Source organism: Neovison vison, chromosome 10 (genome assembly GCF_020171115.1).
Source record: "Neovison vison isolate M4711 chromosome 10, ASM_NN_V1, whole genome shotgun sequence".
Lineage (NCBI taxonomy): Eukaryota > Metazoa > Chordata > Mammalia > Carnivora > Mustelidae > Neogale > Neogale vison.
Window position 1 is genome coordinate 34,880,141 of NC_058100.1, and position 23,806 is coordinate 34,903,946.

Genomic DNA, 23,806 nt, shown 5'->3' on the forward strand with positions numbered 1-23,806 from the left:
ATTAAAATATAAAATAACTTGGAAATACCCTTATGTTATAATTATGAAAGAGGTGTTTTTAAAATATACTTTAATTATTACAATGTAAAACTTTTAATTTTTAAGCACTTATTTTGTATTAGTGCAATTGACCAGTTTTGCTAATAGTTTTTCATTTAATTATAATTTTTATCTTACCTGTTTGTAATGGGAATGTTTTTATTTAATGGGAACATTTTATTAATGGGAATTTTTTATTTAATGGGAATGACTTTACTACCATTTGGTTTTGGCTTTTAGTTTAAAATATATTTATTGTTATAAAGAAATAATTTAGTCTATTCCTCTGTATCTGACATTCTGTCTCAGAAATGAGCATTTAATTGAGATGATTATGCTCTTACACATTGAACAAATTATGTAAGTTGTTATATTGATGGATTTACTAACCATCTTTGCTTTTCTAGTATAAATCCTATGTTGTCATTAGGGGGTAATTCTTTTGCCATTGAATTAATTTTCCTGTTATTTAGTTGAAGATTAGTAAACGTAAAGTTTTTCTTTATAAAAATAAATGAATATAAGTTAATGAGAAAAGATAAACGAATAGACAATACTATTGAAATTCCTAAAGAAAAATGTCACAGACATCGAGGAGTAAAGGATATTGCATGTCTTATTCCTGATCATCTCAATTTGCTCAACAAAATAGGAGGCTGGGGTGTTTGCTGACCACCTGGGAGTGGCAGTTACACGGGAGCCTTAAGGGGATGATGAAATTCAGTGACGTTACCAAGTGGGATTGTCAAGAGAAGTGAAAGGGCTTTCAGCTACCGGCCAGTTTATGTGTCGAGACGCCTGCATAGAGAGGCTAAGCTCTGTATTTGCTATGTCGAGAGAACCCCCGTTCCTTCAATTTAGCAAATTAAGAGATTAGCAAAGGACAACTTCAGTGACTAAAAAGGAGTCGCAGGATCTTTTTTTGTTAGTGATGAAGTCCAAGTTCTACAGCTGAAGGTCCTTTCGAAAGGACGTCACTGCCTCACTATTCCAGTGAAGGTAGAAGAGGAAGCTGAGAAGTTTTTGTGTGTATTTCCGACAGAGGTCTTTGATTATTTTTGTCCACTGCTTCCCATACTGAAATCAAATCCACACAACCTAAGTATGTCCCCAAGTCACCATGACCAAGGCAAACTGTGCTTTCTGTCCCTAAAGCACAAGGCATTCCATACTCAGTGCATAACATTTCAGAACTCTTCCTGAGTCAGAATGCTTTGCCCAGGATCCTCAAAAGACAGGGACATCTTAACGTTCTTAAGATATTTCACCCAAGAGAAGGCTGAGAGATACACTCACAGAAAAGACAGCCCAGGCTGACCATGTCCGGAGAGTAGGGGAGGATCCGGAGGTCAGCCTGTGGGCTCTCCTCTAGGCATCACTACAGACTTGCTTCATCTCGAGCCTCATTGTCAAGGCATCTTAATGTCAGAGCATTAATCCCAGTGTTAGTGCAAATTGCCAGGACATTTTATCATTATTTCTTAAAATTTTGTTTTATAAAGGGATAATTCCATTTGAGAACAATTTTTTTTTCCCTCAAAAAAGTGTGTATCTTTTAATCTGAGGGTCTCAGATTTCCCAGATTGCATGTCAGTTCACAAATTCTGTTCACCATAAATCCCTCGTCCCTTCATGGAGTTCCGCTTTATCTTATTTCTGCAGACATAGATTTCATTGAGCAAGTCTCTCATAGCTTCTGTGGACTCACATTAACTTTTCCTTTGGAGTAGTTTAGTGTGTGATCCTGACTTTTTTTCATACTGAAATTTCATCTTTACATGAAGTCAGTGGGCATAGGTTTAATAGTACGCATTGGTCTCTCTTGTGTGGTTTGCATTATGCGAAAGGCCAGAGCAGATCTGAACATGAACATGTCATAACTTTGTTTATGTATTTAAAGAACAGGGAGTGTTTTAGTTCATTATCTTCTAATGATGCTAACATTTACCATTTATTGAGGGCTTTTATGGACTAAGCTTAAAACCAAGGTTTCTACCTAGATTGTCTCATTTAATACTTTCAAGAGCTTTATGAAAGTTTGGTTATCACTGTCCCCATTTGATAGATGAGTAATGGGGGGTCACAGTCTTGAAGTGACTTTCTCGAGGTTACTTCATTACAAGTGATGGGCCTGGGTTTTTACTATGACATTATATTATGAAAATTGTTAAATATCCAGAGGAGCTGGAAAGATCGTCCTATGAGTGACCATATGCACTTACTATCTCTAGATCTGGCTGCGTTAACGTTTGGTCATTTTGATTCTATCGGGGTGTGTGTGTGTGTGTGTGTGTGTGTGTGTGTTTACTATTTGAAAGTAAGTGGCAGGCATCGTGACAGTTCATCTCTAAATACTTCAGCGGAATTTCTTAAGAAAAAGGTCATTCTGCTTTATGTCCACACCATCATTTTCTCACCTAAGAAAATTAAGAGAAATTCCTAATACTATCTGTTGTACTTGTGATGTAATTGCAGTAGTCCTAAGAGTTAATGCTGGTCTCAGATTTATCTGAAAAATCCTGGAAAGACCAGCATGGTTTATTTGACTAGCAGTATATATTCCCTAACCATGTAAGTGCAAAAAAGACTTTTCAGAGGTGGTCTCTCTCTCTCTCTCTTTTTTCCTTTTAAGATTTTATTTATTTATTTGATGAGACAGAGAGAGAGCATGAGAGCGAGCGTGAGTGAGTACAAGCAGGGGGAGAGGCAGAGGGGGAGGGAGAAGCAGGCTCCCCACCAAGCAGGGAGACTGATGTGGGACTCGATCCCAGGACCCTAGGATCATGACCTTAGCCGAAGGCAGACACTTAACCGACTGAGCCACCCAGGCACCCCTCAGAGGTGATCTCTTAAACAAAATGTAGACATAGAGAATTTTAGTGAAAATAAGAAATAAAATGTCTTATCCCTGAAGTTACTATGAAAGTTTTTTCATTCAGCAACCAACCCATTCCCTACCTGGGCTGAATTCAACGGGATAGATGTTCCCCCTCCACAAAATGAGTGTCCCAGTTTCGTAACTGAACCTCAATTCCTCGAAGCTTCATACTATGCTTTTGCCTCACCAAATAATTGGCTGATGTTTTTGTCCTGATTTCTGGTGAGGTAATTTACACTCTTAGCTGGCGATGGATGCTCCTGGGGGTAGGTTATTTGATGTGGTACCTTTTATATTGCCTGAATGGAGCTGACTTGGGAAAGGTGCGCTTAAATAAAAATGAGCTTGGGAAATATAAACATGAATATGAAACCCAGTCATTGTCATAGTTTAAGTTATTTCTAACACCTTTGATTATTTTTTGCAGCATAACATGAATTCTTTTTTTTTTTTTAAGATTTCATTTATTTATTTGACAGAGAGAGACACAGTGAGAGAGGGAACACAAGCAGGGGGAGTGGGAGAGGGAGAAGCAGCTTTCCCACTGAACAGGGAGCCCGATGTGGGGCTGGAGCCCGATGTGGGGCTCGATCCCAGGACCTGACATCCTGACCCGAGCGGAAGGCAGACGCTTACCGACTGAGCCACCCAGGTGCCCCACGAATTCTTTATCTATGGAGTTCTACCACCTCCAACTCCTTTTCTAAGTTTTAATTCAAGTCCTTATTGGTTTTTAGTAATTGTCTTTTCTGAGTAAGCACTAACATAAATAAAATGTGAGCATAATGGTTAAGTCACTTTATTGTTTCCTGCCCCAGTCTGCTAAAAATGATCTTCTTAATTAAGGTAAGCAAGTTTTAGCGCGCGCATTTGTGTTCTCAGTTTTTTTTCTCTCCAAAAACCTTTAACTTCTCCAGCAAATCTGGTCTTCCTGTTGACCTGCTGTGAAGAGGGGGAGGGGAAAAGGAAAAGGAGGATTTGTTTTTGAGAACTCAGATATCTATAAATGACTTCCTCTTGTTTGGTACATCCAGTCGGAGGGTTTCATTTTCAAACGCCTGGTTGCAGGATCCACGTCCTGGAGGAAGGAACCGTGTCATCCTTCACTTACCCTGTGCACATGGCTCGACGCTGCTCCGAATAGTATCTCCTATCACTTCTGGCATTTCTTGTACTTCTCCTCTTCCTGAAGTTCATAATTCATGTCACTGATTTCCGGTGCATACGGAGTCAGGTTTAGAAATATGAGACAATTTTAAAATTACAGATGCAAAGCCTAGCTGTTTGAGCCAACATCTGCAACTAGTTTATGGGATTAAGCAAAATAGCTGCTCTGGATGAGTGATATTTACCAGGGCCCCTCCATTTCCCATCAGAAATCAAGATGCCTGTTACTTATAAGTTCTTTGGTTTTCCGTACAAATCAGGATCTCATCTGGTAGGTACCTCATTTTATTAAGTTCTCTCACAGAGTATCTTTGTTTCAGCCAATTTTCAATTAGCCATAATTAAGGAGATCAGGAAGAATATGGGTTAATTAAAATCCATAAATAATTAAAACACTTTAACCAGAATCGAACACTCGCCTAAAATTTTTTGCTTAAATTACAAACAAGTAAAACTGACGTGGTTTTGCTTGGTTTATGTTTTGTTTTGGTGTAAACAAAAAATCTGAACATGTCACTCCCTTGCTTACAACCATTCAAAAGTACTTCTTTACCTTTAGGACAAAGACCACACTTTAGCCTCCATTTACCGGTGCGTTCTCTACTTCTGTCTCCTCTTGCCCCAGCCCTTCTGAACTCGGTGTTGTAGCAACAATGACCTTCAGTCGGTGCCCTCCGTGGTTCAGAACCTCTCCCACCTGGGGCTTTTGATGTGCTCTTTTCTGTGCCTGGAACGTCTTTTCCCTTTTTTGCCTGAATAACATCTCATTGTCCTTGGTTTAAACATCACTCCCTCAGGAGTAACCGTCTTCATTTAATTATGACTTCAGCATTATTTTCAGCTCTCTCCTCTATGTTCCCATAAGAACAAGTGCCTTTCTCACTCGGTGTCTGTGTATTTCCTTGTTTAATCTTCTCCCTCACTTGCCCTTTGGCTCTGAGATCAGAGACAGTAGTTGCCATTTTCTCTGCTAAATTCTCTGTGTCTCACTTAGAGCCTGCTCATGATAGCTGTCCAAAAAAAGATAACCATTGAATGAAAGGAAAGTTCCATATTTTGAAATCTAGAAGTAAATGGCCAGGTATGTAAATTGCCTATAAAATAATGACTTACAAACTGTGAGGTTGACGTTCAGGAGGGAAACTCTAGAATATAGTAAAACTGCTCATTAACTTTGAATGTTTCTTTTTGTCATCCAGAGGGGAAAAATGGATCTTAAGTGTGTGTTGTTACTCACATTTATGATTTCCGCCTGGTCGATAGAGACTACTCAAGTTTCCCACCTAAATATGTCACCAGAAAAATGAAATGACTAAAACTTGATTAGCATTTGGAGCTACTCAGCCCACTATGAGCTGTATCTGGACTTCAGCAGTGGCTGTTGTCATTTGAGAGAGAAGAGTTCTTGATTTATCTTTCCTGACCTCTGTGCAGTAGCTGTCTCCCAGACTGTACAGTTTGCCCGCCATGTGTTTACAGAAAGACCTTAGTGCTGGCATTGCCCCTGGTTTAGAGCCATTGTGCCCATAATTGATTGACTAACCCGTGATCTAGGGAAAGTATACTTATTGCAAAGGAGCAAGAAGCCCATTACATTACCGGGCCAACCAGAGTGGGTCTGCTCCTTGGTGAACCGTAGACACAGACCATACCAGGTGGAGTTTAATTGTACAAACAAGGAGATTGTGCGGGAATAATGTCCAAAGTCATGACTCCCCCAACAGGGAAGCAGGGTCCTTTTCTTAGGGTTTGGATGAATATTTTAACATTATAATGAGGTGGGGGTACCTGTTGGGCCCTTTTGGCACTTTCTGATTAAGCTGCAGTTTCTAAAAGGTATGATTGACAACTAGGCAGAAGCTTCCAGGAATTTAGTTTCTAAAAGGTGAGAGTGACACTTAGGTGGAAGCTTCTGCTAGAAGTTTCCTGAATTCCAGGGATCAGCCTGGTGTCTCTACTCTACAAGAATTCCTACTACTTACTGAACATTTACCAGATCCCAAACATTCTACCGAGTACTTTATGTACATTCTTCTCACTTAATACTTACGGTATGTATTTCATTTAGGAGTACTAGCTCCAATTTTCAGATGAAGAAAAAAAGGAGGATTAGTTAGCCTAACTTGCCCAAGTTCATACAGCTAGTAAATTCCAGAATTGTTATGCAAATTCGGAAAGCCCAAGCTTTCAACCGAGCTGTAGTCTAAGTGGGAAACTGGAAGCAAAGCAGACATAGTTGCAAGTAATTCAAAACAAGATGGTGTAAGCACTAAGTTCAGATAAGGAACCAAAGAAATGTCCGGAGAAGGAAGAGATTCTCGGGACTGTCTTTATAGTCACTAAAATAGTATCATAGATTGATTTCTTTTTCATAGAGTGTTCTATTGCCCAGAAACTATAATATGTATTTAAACTTCTACTTGTCACTCTCTGGCATATTTGACTGATTAAAAATCATATTAGAATCTATAATAACAGCTACCACTTTTTGGGTGGCTGTTTTTTATCAGGCGGTGTGTTAGGCACTTTGTTCCTCAAAACTCTCTAGCCTGACGGATTGAATCGCAACTTATCTTGTTGCTTCTCTTCATGAGAAAATCGCCAGGATCTTTTTTTTTTTTTAAAGATTTTATTTATTTATCAGAGAGAGAGAGAGAGGGAGAGCGAGCGAGCACAGGCAGAGAGGCAGGCAGAGGCAGAGGGAGAAGCAGGTTCCTTGCCGAGCAAGGAGCCGGATGTGGGACTCGATCCCAGGACGCTGGGACCATGACCTGAGCCGAAGGCAGCTGCTTAACCAACTGAGCCACCCCGGCGTCCCTGCCAGGATCTTTTTAATAGATCTGTTTGATATATGTTTTCTCCATTGGCCAGTTCTTTTTTTTAAATTTTGGAAGAATGGTTTTCTGCATCTAGAAGACATGTCAGGGTATTGATTTATCCATACGAAATCGGAGTCGCCTGGGAGACCGGCTGCTCTGTCAGTCACTCACGCGTCCAGGCTGGCTACTTCCCCTCTCTGTCCAGCCACAGAAACGGTGCTTGGTGTGTTTCTGCAGCCAGCGGGTGCTGGTCGAGCCGCAGTGGTTGTCCAGTAGTGAACACTTTCATACCAGTTATTTAACTGGCTGCTCCCCGCACCCTCCCCAGCCAAGTCCCTGCCTATTATCAGAGACACTGGAGCTCCTTTCTCAGAATCCCCCCAACTTCCCCCTTAGTGAAAGGCAAAGGTCCAGTGCAGAAGGGGGCCTCCAGGGCTCTGCTCTAGCACTGGAACCTCCACGCCTTTTCGGATTGGCAGGCTGATGCCATACTAATTGCTAAATATTTTGAATATTACCTCTTCAGTAAACTCCACGTTACCCAAATCAATTTTGGGAGGGGTCTTTTTTGACTATATATATAGATATATATATATATTTACTTTGAATCTCACGTCCCCTCACAGTGGCGTTTGACCTTCTCAGTCCATTTGTCTTATTGAAACCTTCATGTCTCTTGGGTTGTGCATGTCTCTGTTCTCTGTTTTCTCCTGCTCCTCGCCACTCGTGTCTCCTTTGAGGTTCATCCTCCCCTCTCAGACTTGACACGTTGGCTTTCCTCCACGCATGGCTTGCCTCCTCTCCAGACTTGTTTTGCAGGGGCGTACCCTGGCTTTCTGTGCTCTGGCCACCTGATCCCCCATCCCCCCACCCCCCACTCTTCAGATTTTAGTGCAAGTGTTAACATCTTCAAGTGCATCTCTCTTTATACCCCGTGCATGTCCGAGCTCTCTTAATATATGGACCCGATCCTTGGGGCACCAGTCACAGCTGTAATGGTACATTTACCTGTGTGAGTCTTTGCTGCGTGTCTATTCTGCTGAAGCTTGGGGAACCAGCCTATTTTTTATTTTTATTTTGTGGGCTTATCCTTGTATTTTCACTGTGCTACCTGACACACATAAAGTACTCATTAATTTTCTAATAAATGTGTTTTCTTTTCTTTCTTGAAGAAGCTTTCTGAATTATTTTGTCAGATGCCCACATTGTTCTCAGACCTTGCTAATTACGCTGTATCTTTGATTTCGTGTGTGTGTATTTTTGTCCTTGAATGTGAGAAATAGATGACGAGCTTAGTTCTCATTCTGTTTTGTATCACTTGGAATCTTTTCCACATGGAGGGCTCTTATTAACTTCAAAGGAAGCTCTGCACATGGAAAAGATACAAAGGAAAAAAGTGGAAAAAGTAGAGCCCTGATTTTCATCATGGTTAATGGCCTGGATCCCGCTGAGGTTTGGGTGAGTAAACTCTGAGAATGAACAGCTGACTCCTAGTGAATCTTCAGAAATAGTAGTACATGTTGCAGAAACTATGCATAAACAGGCTGCTGAGCAAATTCAGGGATACAATGAGAAGGGAAGAAATTCTTCAGGAGTAATTTTGGAAATCAAGATAGTACAACAGCCTGCTGAGCCACAGACGCCTGAAAAATGCACTCGTTATGTGAGCCCGGCCTAATGTTCTGGAAGCCCGTCTCAATGGAAAGAGGTTTCAGTTGCTTTGAGGGGGCAGGACGAATGGGAGAGGATGGAGGCACCGAGAACTAGTCCTTGGAGGTTTGGGGAACCTAGAAACAGAGTGGGAAGAAGGATCCTCAAGGTTACCCCTGTGAGGTCATTTCGTGAAACAATAGCTTGGAGTTCAACTTAAAAAAGTTTTCTTTATGTGGTTATGATCCAAACTCATGTCAGTTTTGCTAGGGAAAGGTTAGATTTTATAGAGAAACCAGAAAGTCATTATCTTTTTGGCAGCTGTATCTTCAAATAAAAAGGGGATTTGATTCAGGTCGGAAATATCATTGCCTTATTTTCGATCAGTTTTATTGAATACCATTAATATGTTTTCAGTCATCAAATCAGTTCCTTATTTAAAATAGACAGGCTTCTTTCATCATGGGGATTTCCCATGTAATATGCAGAATGACTTCTTTTTATGTTGTGCTGCGGAGTTATTTCCCTGCTGAGTAGATAATAATCTGCCTCTGTCCTCCAGCATGCTGCGTTCGTTACCCAGTTATGGGAATCTCAAGAAATTGCCTCTTTTAAGCAAGCAATAATATGGCACCTTGCATTTTTAATAGCATGAATATCGTAGGAGCAAATGGAAAATACAGAAAGATTGGAGGAAATAAATATAACTTTATATCTCACCACTTTTCTTTTTTTTTTTTTTTAAAGATTTTATTTATTTATTTATTTGACAGAAAAAGATCACAAGTAGGCAGAGAGGCAGGCAGAGAGAAAGGGGGAAACAGCCTCCCCGCTGATTACAGATCCTGATGCGGGGCTCGATCCCAGGACCCTGAGATCATGACCTGAGCCGAAGGCAGAGGCTTAACCCACTGAGTTACCGAGGTGCCCCTCACCACTTATTTTCAATCATAGTTCAACATTTGCTGTATATATTAGTCTTTTTTCTGTCCTCACATTAACAAATATAACTGAAATAGTACTTACGTAATAATACTAATGGTACTGATCTAAGTCCTTTACATTTATTAATTCACAATCCTCACAAAAACTGTGTTACAGGCATTCTTACTATCCTGCGTTACATGTGAGGGAGTTGAGGCAGGGACTCACGCACTGTCCCCAGGCTAGCAGGTGTTGGGCTAAGAGACAATCCCAGACAGTCTAATTCTAGTGTCCCGTCTGATATTAGCAGTCCTTGGCAAAAATATTTTCTCATGTCACACATTAGGTGTTTTGCTCTCATTTTTTTTTTAACTATAAGAAACCTTGAGAATTTATTAAATTTCTAAAACAGAGGAGAGAAAAACTTCAAATATCATCTTTTCTGTTTTTAATTAACACCTAGAGTAAGTACAAGAAATTATTGGTATTATTTTGTAATGTGACTAGCAAGGGTTGGGTATATTCTGCAATCACGGAACAGAATGAAGCCTAAATATGGACTAAATATTGGCCTAAATACAGACTGAACCTTGGCCATTGACCCTATTTTTTTTTTTTTTTGTATAGTTGGCACAAAATGCTACATTAGTTTTAGGTATACAACGTAGGCGATTTGACAAGTTTATACCTTATGCCATGATCACCAGTGTAGCTCTCACCGGCCCTGTTACGTTGTTGTTATAATATCATTGACCATATTCCTGATGCTGTGCCTCTTATTCTCGTGACTTCTCATTGGGTGACTGGCGACCTCTATCTCCCATCTCCCTCCACCCATTTTGCCCAGCCCCCTCAGTTTGGGTTAATGTCAGTGGGTTATCTGACTTTAGACAAAATGTATTACCCAGTTCCCATTTAGGCAAACAGGTTGTTTCCAATTACTCTCTGTTAGAAACGATGCTCCCAGCCAACATCCCTGCGTCTGTTGTGGGTTCAGGGCTGGGCTCTGAAATCAGACCACTGGTCAGATTTTCTTTCATGCAGATACAAGAGGCTGAATCAAGGTAAGCAAAGTGGCCAACTGCCATGATAAATACATATTACTTATTTATAAATTTTATTTATGCTTCGTCCTGTAAGGAAGGCCTGTTGGCTACAAGCAGGTACTTGGCGGTGAAATAGGAGCCTGATTGCAGTTTCCTCATCTGTCACATGAAGAAAATACTACTTCCGTCAAAGGATTACTCTGTGAATTAAAAGAAAAAAATACCTGTAGTACTTTTAGCACAATGCCTGGTTTAGAGTAGCATTCAATAAATGTTAGCTACTGCCATTACTCTGGAGTTCCTAGAAATGGACCCAAATTGTACACTTGACTTCGCCTATTTTGGATGCTTATGAAATTCGGCATTCTGATTTTCTAGAAAGGTGAACATGAAAGCACACAGATGTCACTCAGCTGATTCCTTCGTAGTGGTGTTCTGTAAAGTCTTGAAAACGAAGCAATTTATCATAAAGTATGTGGTAATTTTATGGCTTCATTTTGTTCTTCTTTTAGTTAGCTTAGATATGGTTCATAGCTTCTTTATCCCAGTCACATGATTAGTTGACTGGATGTGAAAATCTATTTTTTTACGTTATGTCACTCCATGGTAAGAAACATCTGGGTCCAGTCATGGTGGCCCTCGTTTGTGACTGGTAGGCCAGGGTCCTTAGCACAGTGCCTGGTCCATCAGAGACAGTCAGTAAATATAGTCGACTGACTTATCAAGTGTCTTAGGTGAGAAAGATCTCTGAGCAGGTTTCCTGAATTAACCTTGAAACCACAGGCATAATAAGCCCCTTCTTTCCTCTCTCAGGCCGTGTGTTCCCTGTGGGCAGGCTCGCTCCCAAGATGAGTAAGGGAGAGCCTGGAGGAGAGACAGGTCCTGATGACACTTCTACATTTCCAATCTGAGAAGTCCCTCTACTCCTGGGGGGGAATGAGTGAGTGAACAAGCCAACAGTTACTCCATCCCCCCACACCCTTGGCTGTATTCTTTTAAGCTTTCCGCCACTTTTTATTCTGTTTGGTGTAATGGTTTAGCCACTGGTTCTCCAGGAGCCTGGCTGGCCTCCTCTGTGGAAAGAGATGGACAGTCTACCAGTGCTTCTCCTAGAGCTCACTCCTCCCAAGCTGCCCTGGCTCTGTGGGCATCCCCCACGCACCTCTAACGGAGAGAAGGCTCTGAAAGAGTCCAAACAGTACCTCAGTAGAATTCAACCAGTCTGCACTTAAGGTTAAATGTTTCCTCCTTATCTTGTTTTCTGTTTCAAATTATGTCCGGTCATATCGTTCCCGCAGTCTGTGGAGATTCTGCAGTGATCATACAGCATCAATAAAACATTCTAATATATTAAGAATCAGTAATAAAATATCAACAAAATAGACATGTCCTTAATGCAAACATGAACCCCCTCCCACCATGACGTTGTCAGAAGTTCAAGTCCACAGATTATATCCCTGCAGAAGTTTGAAAAATCAAGATACTTATGGAACATCAGTTTAAAGTCTATCTCCAACTCATCCTCTCTCAGCTTTAGGCAAAGAAGGTTTTGTCCAGTGGACTTGGGGTTCCTCCAGCCGCGACAGCCTGAGCCGGCCTCCACAAAAATGGGTTGTTCTTTGTGAGCTTCGGAAGCTGAAATAGTCTGTGTTCCTTACTTTGGAAATAAAGCAAAGATGGGGCATGAAAGATAATCTCAGCATTATCTCCAAATCAACCAAATTCATTAAGACAGGAACGTCTAGTTTTTATTTTAGCCTTTCTGACAGGTGTGAGGTGACATTTCATTGTGGTTTTTATTTACATTTCCCTGATGATGAGTGATGTTGAGCATCTTTTCATGGGTGTGTTGGCCATTTGTGTGTCTTCTTTAGAGAAATGTCTCTTCATGTCTTCTGCCCATTTTAATTGGGTTATTTGTGGTTTTTTTGGTATTGAATTGTAGAAATTATTTATGTATTTTGAATACTAACTCCTTAACAGATTTGTCATTTGCAAATATCTTGTCCCATGCAGTGGGTTGTCTTTTTGTTTTCTTGATTATTTCCTTTGTTGTGCAGAAGCTCTTTATTTTGGCATAGTCCCAACAGCTTATTTTTGCTTTTGTTTCCCTTGCCTTAGGAGACACATCTAGAAAAATGTTGTTATGACTGATGTCAGAGAAACTATCTGTGATGCTTCTGGAGATTTTTGTGGCTTCATGTTCCACATTTAGGTCTTTAATCTATTTTGAGTTCATTTTTGTGTGTGGTGTAAGAAAGTGGTCCAGTTTCATTCTTTTACATGTAGCTGTCCTGTTTTCCCAGCACCATTTGTTGAAGAGACCTTTTTTTTTTTTTCCTATTGTATATTCTTGCCTCCTTTGTCATAGATTAATTGACCATAAAAGCATGGGCTCTCTTTTCCGTTCCACTTCTCTGTGTGTCTGTTTCTGTGCCTGGACCATACTGTTTTGTAGGTGTGGCCATTGCCTACAGCAGACCTTTAGGGCTATCTGAGAGAGAGAGGGTGGACAGAGGAAACCTTCCTGGTTTTAGTCCTACCAGGCTGTCAAACATTTTTTTTTAAGTTTGTGAACTGTACATTTATTGGGGGGATTGTCTCCCTAAGAAGTTATTTTTGCGATTGTGCACTTAACCCACCAAGGGGGAAAGCCATCTAGACATGTGGTCTGAGAGAAGAATGCTGAAACGTTGCTCTCTTCCCCGAGGTTTAAGACTGTATTGGTGGCAGCCCTGGTCACGGGATCCTGTTTGAGCTACCTCCCTCCATTGTGCGCATGTTCAAAACCTCCTAATTTTTCCTTTGCCTCTGGTTCCCTTCCTGCCTCTTGTGACATCATTTCTTGATCTAAAAGCCTAAGCCTCCTCAGAAGGCTTCCTCCTGCCTGTATAATTCATCCAGAGCCAGCCTTACGACTTGGGCTGCTGCTGACCCTTGAGTCTGTAAATAAGGTCAGTTCTCCACGATTCCCTCGTGAACCGTGCTTGAAGCACATGTCAGCCTTCCTACATCTCACCTGCTCCTGGACCTAATAATTAAAGCTGGAAGCTCACGGGGGCTCTGTGATATGTACTGGCTTCAGCTGCCTTAGTTTAAAAGTAGCAGATCGCTTTCTCCCGCCTGAGGCCTACCAAACCCATAGGTGGAAAGACTCTTCTCCCCCTGGTGGAATCCTTGCCTCAGGCGCTCTTGGAAAACTCTCGGCCCCCCAAATTCCAGGAGAAGACTGTATTCCGAGGATGCCTGTGCTCGCAAAGGTAGGTCTCTCGCAAGCAGCGGAGTGGTTGGCTTGGCCTGTGCCCTTGGCGGGCCCGGGTGGTTCTACAGCGTTTATCCGTGGCGAACAAACATGTCACTTACCATTATAGAAACAGCTGCTCGTCTCGGGAGAAAGCCTATGCATAAGCTTTTATAATCTACCAAGATCAAAATTTCCAGCAGTTTGTGATTTACAACCTCCACTTAGGCTGCAACAGTCAAAAACCAGCTGCAGAGCTGAGAAGAACGTGTATATACACCGTAAGCAAGGCCAAGGTTAAAACGCCCTGCTCACAAAGTTCAAGGCCCAAAGCCTTGGCCACATTAGAACTTTTCCACATGTACTTTGTTTTCTCCCCACAATTTTGTTCCTTGTCTGTATTAATTTTAGCATCCGGTGTGTTGGACAGATGTTGAGGTCCGAACTCACTCCTGACATACAGGTTTTGCCTTCCCTCGTTCTCGAAGCATGGAGGGAACTGGCTAAAATCTCTAGGGAAGGCTGCCACTAAGAGAGGGGGACTGGGCTGTTCTACTTTGCCCATTCCTGGTCTTAACAGTTGCTTTCAGGGTTTCTATGCCTGGCAAAAAAAAAAACCTTGTGTGATATTTTATGGCATTAAATTTTTAAACGGGTTGGCCTCAAGCCTTACAAATATGAACATGGTCTTTCCTCTCTGAAGGTCCCTTCTTGTCCTGTAATTAGGAGCTCGTTTGCTCTTGTTTCTGGGATACTCAAAACAGAATTTGATGTTCAAACACCAAGAGGCGGTAAATGCTTATTCTACTGAATGTTGGCAGCTTTTGTTTTGTTTTGTTACTGGTAATTTTAAATTTGAATGCAAAAATTTACATTTTATAGTCTATCTTTCTCTATGAAAAGAACCTATAATCAATCTCATTTGTCTCATCATTCTTTTCAAATTTTATTGTTTCAATTAGCCTTTGTTTTCTTTTTCTCACTTATTTTCCTTTGTCTCTTTCTTTTAACTTCCCCTCAGCATTCTTACCTCTTGTATTCTGACCATGTTTCCTGAATGCTTGCCTTTTCCTATTTTATTCCACTGTTTTACCTTGATTTTGTGATTTCTCCTTCTCCCTCAATTCTTTTGTGAAAAAGTACACTAGGAATTGCTTTTTCTTCATTCTTATTTTGCACTGATTGTCATTGGGAAAACAAAAAGCCCATTTGTGGCAAATATTTCCTTATTTTTTTCCCCTCCAGAAAGGGCTGGGAGGAGCCCAGAGCTTCTTAAATATTTTATGACAGCAACTGAACTTGCTGACAGTGTTCAGTGATGAACACACTTCTGTGGGTGCCCATGAAGGGCTGTGGCCTTGTGCATTCACAACCTGCTAGCTGTCACTCTCTGCTTTTTTTCTCCAAATGAGGAAGCCTGTTGCTGTGCAAATGGCTGCAGCTTCATAGGCTGTGGTATCTAATTATCTAATTATTTTTTGTCAATTCCTTGCAGATTTCATTTTAGCTGTTATTAGTAACTTACAACTTCCATACAGTCCATTTGAATATATCCACTAGACTAATCCATGTTTACCAAATAGCCTATCTACTAGCTCTAACATTCAGCCCTTCTAGACATAATGGCGCGTCTTCGAGGGATTAATACAGTGGTGCCGGCAGGATCGGGTATTTCTTGCCTCACACCATCTTAAGTCCCCAAAACATCATTCTTGTCTTCACTCACATGCTTTCTGCATTTTTTTTTTAACTTCATGGGCATCTCCAATCTCTTCAGCTTTTCATTTTTTATCTTTCTATTAGACCCCTCCTGGTCTCATTCTCTGCCTGGCCCAGATTGAGTGCACGATCTCCGAATTAATCCCTTGCCCCAAAACGTCAGCATCTTTACACCCGTGCATTAGGTTACTTGGGCCTCGAAATTCAGAACCCTGGATCAGTTCCCATTTTTCTTTTCTTTTTCTCCATCGAAGTACGTGGAGCAGTGCTGGCAAGAATGATTCAGCTGTGCCAGCCGTGTCCCTGCGAGCCATGGCCTTGATTCCCAGCGGTAAACCATTTTTTGAAAGAATTAATTTTTTCTAGAGCCCTTTTAAGTTTACAACAAAATGGAAACAAGGTAGAGAGATTTCCCTCTGCCCCACATATGCATACCCTCCCCCATTACCAACATAACTTATCAGAATTGTTTGTTGTTGTTGTTTTTTAACCAAGGATGAAGGTACGGTGACGCATCATCACCCAAAGTACAGAGTTTCCTTAGGGTTCAGTCTCAGAGTTGTACACTGTGTGGGTTTGGAAAAAGGTGTAATGACATACATCCATCATTTTCATAACGTGCAGATTATTTTTAGCTCTAAAACCCCTAATCCTCTATTTATCACTTCCTCCAGCCCCACCTTCACTTTTTTCAGTCACTAATTTTTTTTTTTTTTTTTTTTTTTGGTCTCCACAGTTTAACTTTTTCTTTTAATAGAAATAGAAATTTAATAGAAAATCCTATAGTTGGAATCTTATACTGTATGGCCTTTTCAGATTGGATTCTTTTACTTAGCAGTATGCATCTGAGTTTCCGTTATGTCTCTTCATGGCTTGGAAGCTCATTTCTTTTTACTGTTGAGTAACACTCCACCGTCGAGAGGACTGATGAAGTTCTCGAACCTAGATCAGGTTCAGTGGGGTGAGGTTCGGAGCCGACGGCTAAAGAAAGAATTCTTAAGACGTCTCTGGTGCAAAAGGTGGTTTATTAGAGCACAGGGACAGGACCCGTGGGCAGGCAGAGATGCGGCTGCCCCGGGTTGTGGGGGATGGCAGGTTATGTACCCTGCAGTTGGGGGAAGGTGAGGGGAAGGGAGGTTCCAATGGAGTTTTCATATGCTAAAGGGGGCCCACAAGGTGCCAGGATGTCAGAGGCCTACCTACCTGAGGCCTTGCCCTTGCGGCTTGATCCATGTTGTCTTTAGACCAGCTATTAACATTAAGATAGCTGGGAGACTTTTTGGTGGGATGTCACAATCCTGCTATCAATCGCCTTTGTTAGTGAGATTTAGGACATTTGTAAGCCAAGGGAGACTCCTGTCTAGCAGGATTGTGAGCTCTGCAAGTTAACTATTTGCTTATTGTTCATGGCAGTCAGGGCTGCCTGAGGGATGCTACACATATGACAGAAGGGGAGCGGATGGAGAGGGGGGTGCAAGGCGCCAGCTTTTGTTTTGTCTTCAGCCAGCCCCGTGCTCCCTCATCAAGGACCATGGTGTGTTTATCTACTCATCTGCTCGAGGACATCTCCGTTACTTCCAAGTTATGGCGATTATGAATAAAGCTGTTTTAAACATACATGTTTGCCCCTAAGTTTTTAACTCCTTAGGGTGAATACCAAGGATAACACTTTCTGGATCACATGGTAAGAATATATCTAGTTTCATAAGAGTGCGCCAAGCCATCTTCCAAAGTGGCAGTACCATTTTGCATTCCCGCTAGCAAATGTATCAGAATTCCTCTTGCTCCAAAGCCTGCTTTTGGTGTTGTCAGTTTTCGGGATTTGGGGCATTTTATTAGGTGTGTAATGGTATCTCATTTTAATTTGCATTTCTCTGATGGTATATGATATGGAAGATTTTATATGCTTATTTGCCATCTGTGTGAGGCCTCTGTTCAAGTCTTTGGCCCATTTGTTTAATAAGGTTGTGTTTTCTTCTTACCGAGTTTTAAGAGCACTCTGTAGATTTTAGGTAACTGTCCTTTATCCTCCATGTCTTTCACAAATATTTTGGCCCAGTCAGTGGCTTGTCTTCTCATTCTCTTCATACGGTCTTTTGAAGAACAGAGGTTTTAAACTTTAATGAGCTCTGGCTTATCAATAACTTCTTGCATGAGTTGTGTCTTCAGTGCTGGGTCTAGACAGGTGTCATTCTACCCAAAGTCTTCTAGATTTTTTCTCCCAATCATTTTTTACTAATTCTTGTTATGTTCCAGCTCTCTTTTCTTTTTTTTTTTTTTTAAGATATTGTTTATTTATTTTAGAGATGGAGAGAGTGTGAGGAGAGGTCAGACCCTTAACAGACTGAGCGACCCAGTGTCCCTCCTTCAAGGACTGATGGTCCCAGCGCTCTCATTAAGCCTTCTTTCCAACTTCTCGCCCTTGCTTTCCTGCAGATCATTTAGTCTCTGCTCTGATGAAGTAAATTGGAAAGGTCAAATATAACCTATCTACACTTTCTACCCTTCTCCTCACAAAGGTCACACACCTGCCCTTAACTCTCCCAGCCTCCCCAGCTTCACAGGATGAGGCCGCTCCATTTCAGTTGAAATGTACTCTTTATCCTTCATTCTTTATCCTTATTCTGTACTCTTTATCCTTCATTCCTATCTTCTTTATCCTTCTATCATTTTTCTTCTATCACCAAGCTCTTACTTTGTACTGTTATGTCTCCTCAAATAAGAAGCATGCTCAATTCTTTTCTATACTAAAAAAAAAAAAACCCAAATGCTCAATTCTTTTCTATACTTAAAAAAAAAAAAAAATCCTCAAACAACAAAATAGCCTCAGCAACAACATCCTTTGGTCCTGTGTCTATTCTGATTTTATCTGTCTTTCATCTTCCTATGGCTAGAGCTCTTCTCAGTTTTCATCTCCATTTCTTACTTCCCTTTCACCTTTCAACCCAATGAACTCTGACTTCTCCCATCATCACACCGCAGCTGGCCTAGCTGAAGAACTTACGATGGCTGCATTGCACTTTCCACATCCCTGTCTGTGTTGAATTTGACTTTCCCAACCACACTGTCCTTAAAATTCACCTTGCCTTTGGCTTCCATGACCTCATTGCTATAATTTCTCTGACATTCCTTTTCATGCTCTTTTCTGACCACTTCTAAATGTTTGTATTTCCCTGGATTCCACTGTGAGCCCCTGCTATTTCACTCAAAGTTTTAACTGAACACACACACACACACACACACACACGCGCGCACACGCGCAACTTACAAGTCTTCATCTCTAGTCCTAACATTGCCATTTTGCTTCAGAGGTCGGGTCACTGCTATGTGTATTTCCCAAGGGTACCTCAAATTCAACATGGCTTTGGCTGAATTCATCATCAACGCCCCGACTTTCCAAGACTTGGTTCTTCTCTTCTTCTCTTCTATTTCTTCTGAGGTGGTAGCCCCAGGAGTTTCAGAATCATTCTAGAACAGCACAATATTCAGTAAAAATATAATGTAAACCACATACTTAATTTAAAATGTTCTGACAGGGCGCCTGGGTGGCTCAGTGGGTTAAGCCGCTGCCTTTGGCTCAGGTCATGATCTCAGGGTCCTGGGATCGAGTCCCGCATCGGGCTCTCTGCTCTGCAGGGAGCCTGCTTCCTCCTCTCTCTCTGCCTGCCTCTCTGCCTACTTGTGATCTCTCTCTGTCAAATAAATAAATAAATAAATATTTTTTAAAAAATAAATAAAATAAATAAATAAAATGTTCTGACAGCCACGTTAAAAAAATGGAACAATGAAATGATTACTAAAAATTGATTTTAATTTACCCCAATATATCCAACATAATATTATTATGATAAATCTGCAAACACTTAATGAAGTATTTTGCTTTTTTTTTTTTATTTTTATTTTTTTGGTACTAACCTTTCAAGATCCAGGTGGCATCTTACACTCATTGAGTGCCTGAATTGAAACTATTCAGTAGGGCACAGTGACCCTGTGTGACTTGTAGCTCCTGTCCAGTGCAGTTCTTGAGTCTTTACCTCTAGTAATCTCTCTCTTATCCAGTTATTAGTTCTGTCGATTTAACCTCCTAGGTATTTCTCCAGTAAGTATTTATTTTCATCCTTACTATATCATGGCTTTAGTTCACACCTCATTTCTCATTTGGGTTATTGCAGTAGCTTGCATAGTCTCGTTTCTCAGCCTTAGAGAGTGTGTAAAATCCACTAGAATAAAGGAAGACATAGTAGAACATTCTTATATGTATTTTTATCTAGAAAATAAAAAGTTAGATTTATTAATATTTAATATACATCTTGATGCCAGCACCCTTGCTCTGAGAAGTCAATAGTAAAATGTAAATATAAGACATAAAATATGTTTTTTCCCACAAAATAAAAATTTATTTTATCCTCATGCAGACTTCAGAAATTCTCTGTTTCTATATGATGTACATAATTTATTAACACAATAGTCCTATATAACTTAAAAATAAAATTACATGTGTACTTGAAATTTATTTTAGTACTATTGGGAGGGGTGAGGTCACTAAAATTTGGGGTCTCACGGGCCCGGATCCACTCTGACTCTACTCCACCTGCCTCCCCAACCCCAACTTCTTCATCCCCACCTCCCATTTTCTGTGCTTAGTGGGTCTTTCATATTTTGCTTTTGTTTGTTGTTATTCATGTAGTTAAACAAATAGTTAAACAGAATTAGGTCAAGAAGTAGTTTGTTTATCTTCTAGGCTCTTCTGAGGTACCATCTCTTCAAAGAAAGCCTATGACAACTTCCTGAATTGTGTCAAGTGTTTCTTGCCTGACATACATTTCTTATTACACTGTTAGACTGAAATTATATTTTTTCAATTTTCTCCATAAAAATCTAAGATTCCTGTATTCAGGGATTATGGCATCATCGTGCTTTTTTCATCTTGACATATGACAGGTTCCTTAGAAATGTTCATCGAACTACATTAATGGCTCTCCTTGCTGGCGCTGGACTGCTCTACCAGAGAATGAGATGGTGACTTGCTCATTGTACTTTATGGAGTAGCTGGGGGACGTCCTTGTCTCCAAAGATACAGGATAAAGTAACTGTACTTTCATTTTAGTACTGTGATTAGTGTGCTATTTGTAAGAAGCTCATGGGGTCGATAACAGTGTTAGCGTGAAATGAACGTTCCACTTGCTTCTTACTAGAAATCGGAGGAGGTTACTTGCTCTAGCAGAGTGAAGTTTTGCTTGTAGGTGTGCCTGCAGTGGCCGTCAAACTTCAGGGTGGGTGATGATCACCTTGGACGCTATTTATAGATTTCTGGGTTTCACATGTACATATTTTGATCCTTTGAACGGGTGATGGTCCAAGAATCTGTATTTTTAGAACAGACTACACTGATAATATAGCTGATAGAAACCACACACCAAGAAGTGTGGTTTCCTTCTTTCTGAAGTAGAGAGGAAGAGAGCGGAGTAATTTGAACAACTGCGAGAACGGCCGTAGGGATAGAGTGAGGTTCTATATGGAGGCCCATAGACGTTACAGAGCATTGTAAAGGAGAGTGGACACCTGGGAAAAATTGAAACAGGGAGTCCAGGGTGGCAGGGCCTGGGGATGTAGTTGTTTGTTTATCTTCTAGGCTCTTCTGAGGTATTTCTGAGGTATCTTCTAGGCTCTTCAAGAGCGTCTTGAAGATCAGTAAGACAACTTTGGCTTATTTCACAATTTTCCCTAGGATTGATGTTTCTTCTTCAACAGGGAAACTTACTATCAATATTTTATAAAAATCAAATTATTTGGGTATTTCCTCTTTATTTAGAATCTGACATGCATTAGCATCCAGTAATTTTTTTTTTTTTAAATTCAGGATCTCTAGGATATTGAGCACTTTAGGCACAGGATGATTTTTAGTATTTAGGACAGTATACTATAATTCTAGACAGTATTTCATTTGGGGTGCTATGACAACAAACATTATCTAGCGTAGGGGAGAAGGTAGACTATGCCACGTAGAAAAATCGAATTTAGTTTTGCAACTAGGAGAAAAAAATAGATTTTCACTTAAATGCCATTGACAAATAATTTCTATCAAAGCTGTAATCTGAATTATTAATGTTTTAACATTTAAAAACAGTTTAAACATTTTCATGAAGATGCTGCATATCTGTTAGCACGATGAATAATAGCCAGAAATAGACGGATAAATCTAGACCATTAAGAAGCTCCAAACATTTTAATTTTCACTCATTGTTTCAGCTTTCGCCCTCATCCAGTTTTACTCAGGGCTGTGAGCTGTTAAAAAGGAACTTAATTGGTTGACTTGAGTTTCTTCTTTTCACCATTTGGCGGCCAGCCTCTTGTGGAAATAATAACAAGATGCAAACGAGGCAAACAAATGGACCAGTGCACAGGAAGCTGAAGAGGCAGTGGGCATGGAGAGTTTATTATTGTTCATCCAATCAACTAAATGTGTCTTAATTATAGCAGCAAAATGCCATATATAGCCTCAGCACAAGCCTACTGGGGCCTCGTTTAATTCCTGTCCATTTCAGTTGTTTTGCTTCCATCATCCACTTAAGGGTCCAGATTTCCCTCTGGTGATCTGGTGGAAGATAAATTATCTTGAGTAGCTTAATAGAAGTTAGGCTTTGGGGAAACAGTATCGTCCCTTACTGTGATTTATACCTTGTTTTTAATTTCTCTTGGTGCAAGACCTGCACTCTCCATTGGCTCACATGAAACTAAGCATCTCTGCCAATCTGTGCTCTCTCGCAGGTGATTCGCAAGGGCTGGTTAACCATCAGCAACATTGGCATCATGAAAGGAGGTTCTAAGGGTTACTGGTTCGTCCTTACTGCTGAGAGCTTGTCCTGGTACAAAGACGACGAGGTAAGTCACGGAGGATGGCAGAGTTTTCTTACTAAAGTGCTTCTCATTTCAAATTAATTGATGTTGTTGTGATACACAATTTCAAGACATGAGTGGTTCTCTTTCAGTAAGACTTAGCTTGGGGTGTTTGTTTGAAGAAGGATTTTTTTTTTCTCATAGATGTTTAATTTTATAATATCCCCCTCAATTTTTTTTTAATTTCTTTTGTATTGTCACATGTTTCTTCACCTGAAGACATGGAGTTAGGACTCAGTTTTTGGAAATTTCCGTCTTTGTAATAATGGCGAGATACCGATAGAGGGAAAGCAGTCTTCATTAAATAATGTGTTGAAAAGACCCAAGGATAGAGAGCATCTTAAGAATGAAAATAACACTGATGCAAAGTTAATGAAGAATTTTGGGATTGTTGCTGTAACGTCTGTCTCAAATGGCAGACTTCTGAAAATGTCCAAATCATATAGTCCTCAAGTGAATTTATACAAATGTTGTGTTCTTTGAAAATTTGACAGCTATGTGAAAGCAAGAATTATGATTATTCTGCTGTTCTGGTTCATGTTAGATGTTAATAATTTGGGTGCTATGACTTACTACTCATTTCAATCTGATAGGTATAAAAGCATAAAAATTTGAATCCATCTTTGGGAGCCCTTAGAGTGCTATAAAATGATACTGCTTAATTTGGGAAATCATGGATGAAATTAACTGTGTTTTGGAAATTTTAATACCTCTGGTCTGACCTGAGTAGTTTTTGGTGCTTATAACGCGGTATACAAACATCAGATAAGAATACCTCATGATCTCAAAGCTATTTACAGGTGAGATTGTCTCAATTTTATTTGGCTCTAAAGGGCATGATTTTCAGAGTTAAAAATCCTTCCAACCCTGGCTTGACTGTTTTCTTAGAAAGCACTACAAGTTGCCTTTGTCAGTTGTTCTAGTTACAGTTTCATGTTTTCTATAGGTATTTCTGTTTCCCAAGTGCTTGCTGCACAACAGAGTGTTAGTCAGATGATCAGTTGATGACCACCACATTTTCTTCAGTAAGAGAAATAAAATCTTACAGAAATGTCCAAAGAAGATTTTAATACAAACGCTTTTGAAAAATGTTTATATCCTGTATTTCACTGACTTCCGTCAAATATGGACTTGGTCGTTGTGAGGGTCTGAGGATTAGCAATGGCTTCTTTCCTGTGCTGGCTGCTCCGACATCCCTGTCATTGTGTGGGAAGGTCCAGTGTTTAAACACCACAGCTTCAGGGGCTCTGAGATGCCTCCCTAGACAGAAAATAAGTTCCTTCTTCTGTGTTCATTTGCCTTAAGAGATCTTCTCTTAGATATAGGTCGTTTCCAAGGATTTTGAGGATCATTTCTGTATACTTAAATACATACTGGTTTGGGGGCCTTTATCAGCTATTCTAGGGAAAGCAAAAGATTTTGTTGA

General features: G+C 40.4%; 1 protein-coding gene across 7 annotated transcripts in view; it reads left to right on the plus strand.

Annotated features, from left to right (window-relative positions):
- DNM3 (dynamin 3) overlaps nucleotides 1-23,806 on the plus strand; it is a 534,866-nt gene that overhangs the window by 258,994 nt on the left and 252,066 nt on the right. For all 7 annotated transcript variants that reach the window (XM_044266982.1, XM_044266981.1, XM_044266976.1 and 4 more), the window contains one exon: nucleotides 22,252-22,365. In XM_044266982.1, coding sequence (XP_044122917.1) covers nucleotides 22,252-22,365 — 114 coding nt within the window. The remainder of the gene's footprint in view (nucleotides 1-22,251; nucleotides 22,366-23,806) is intronic.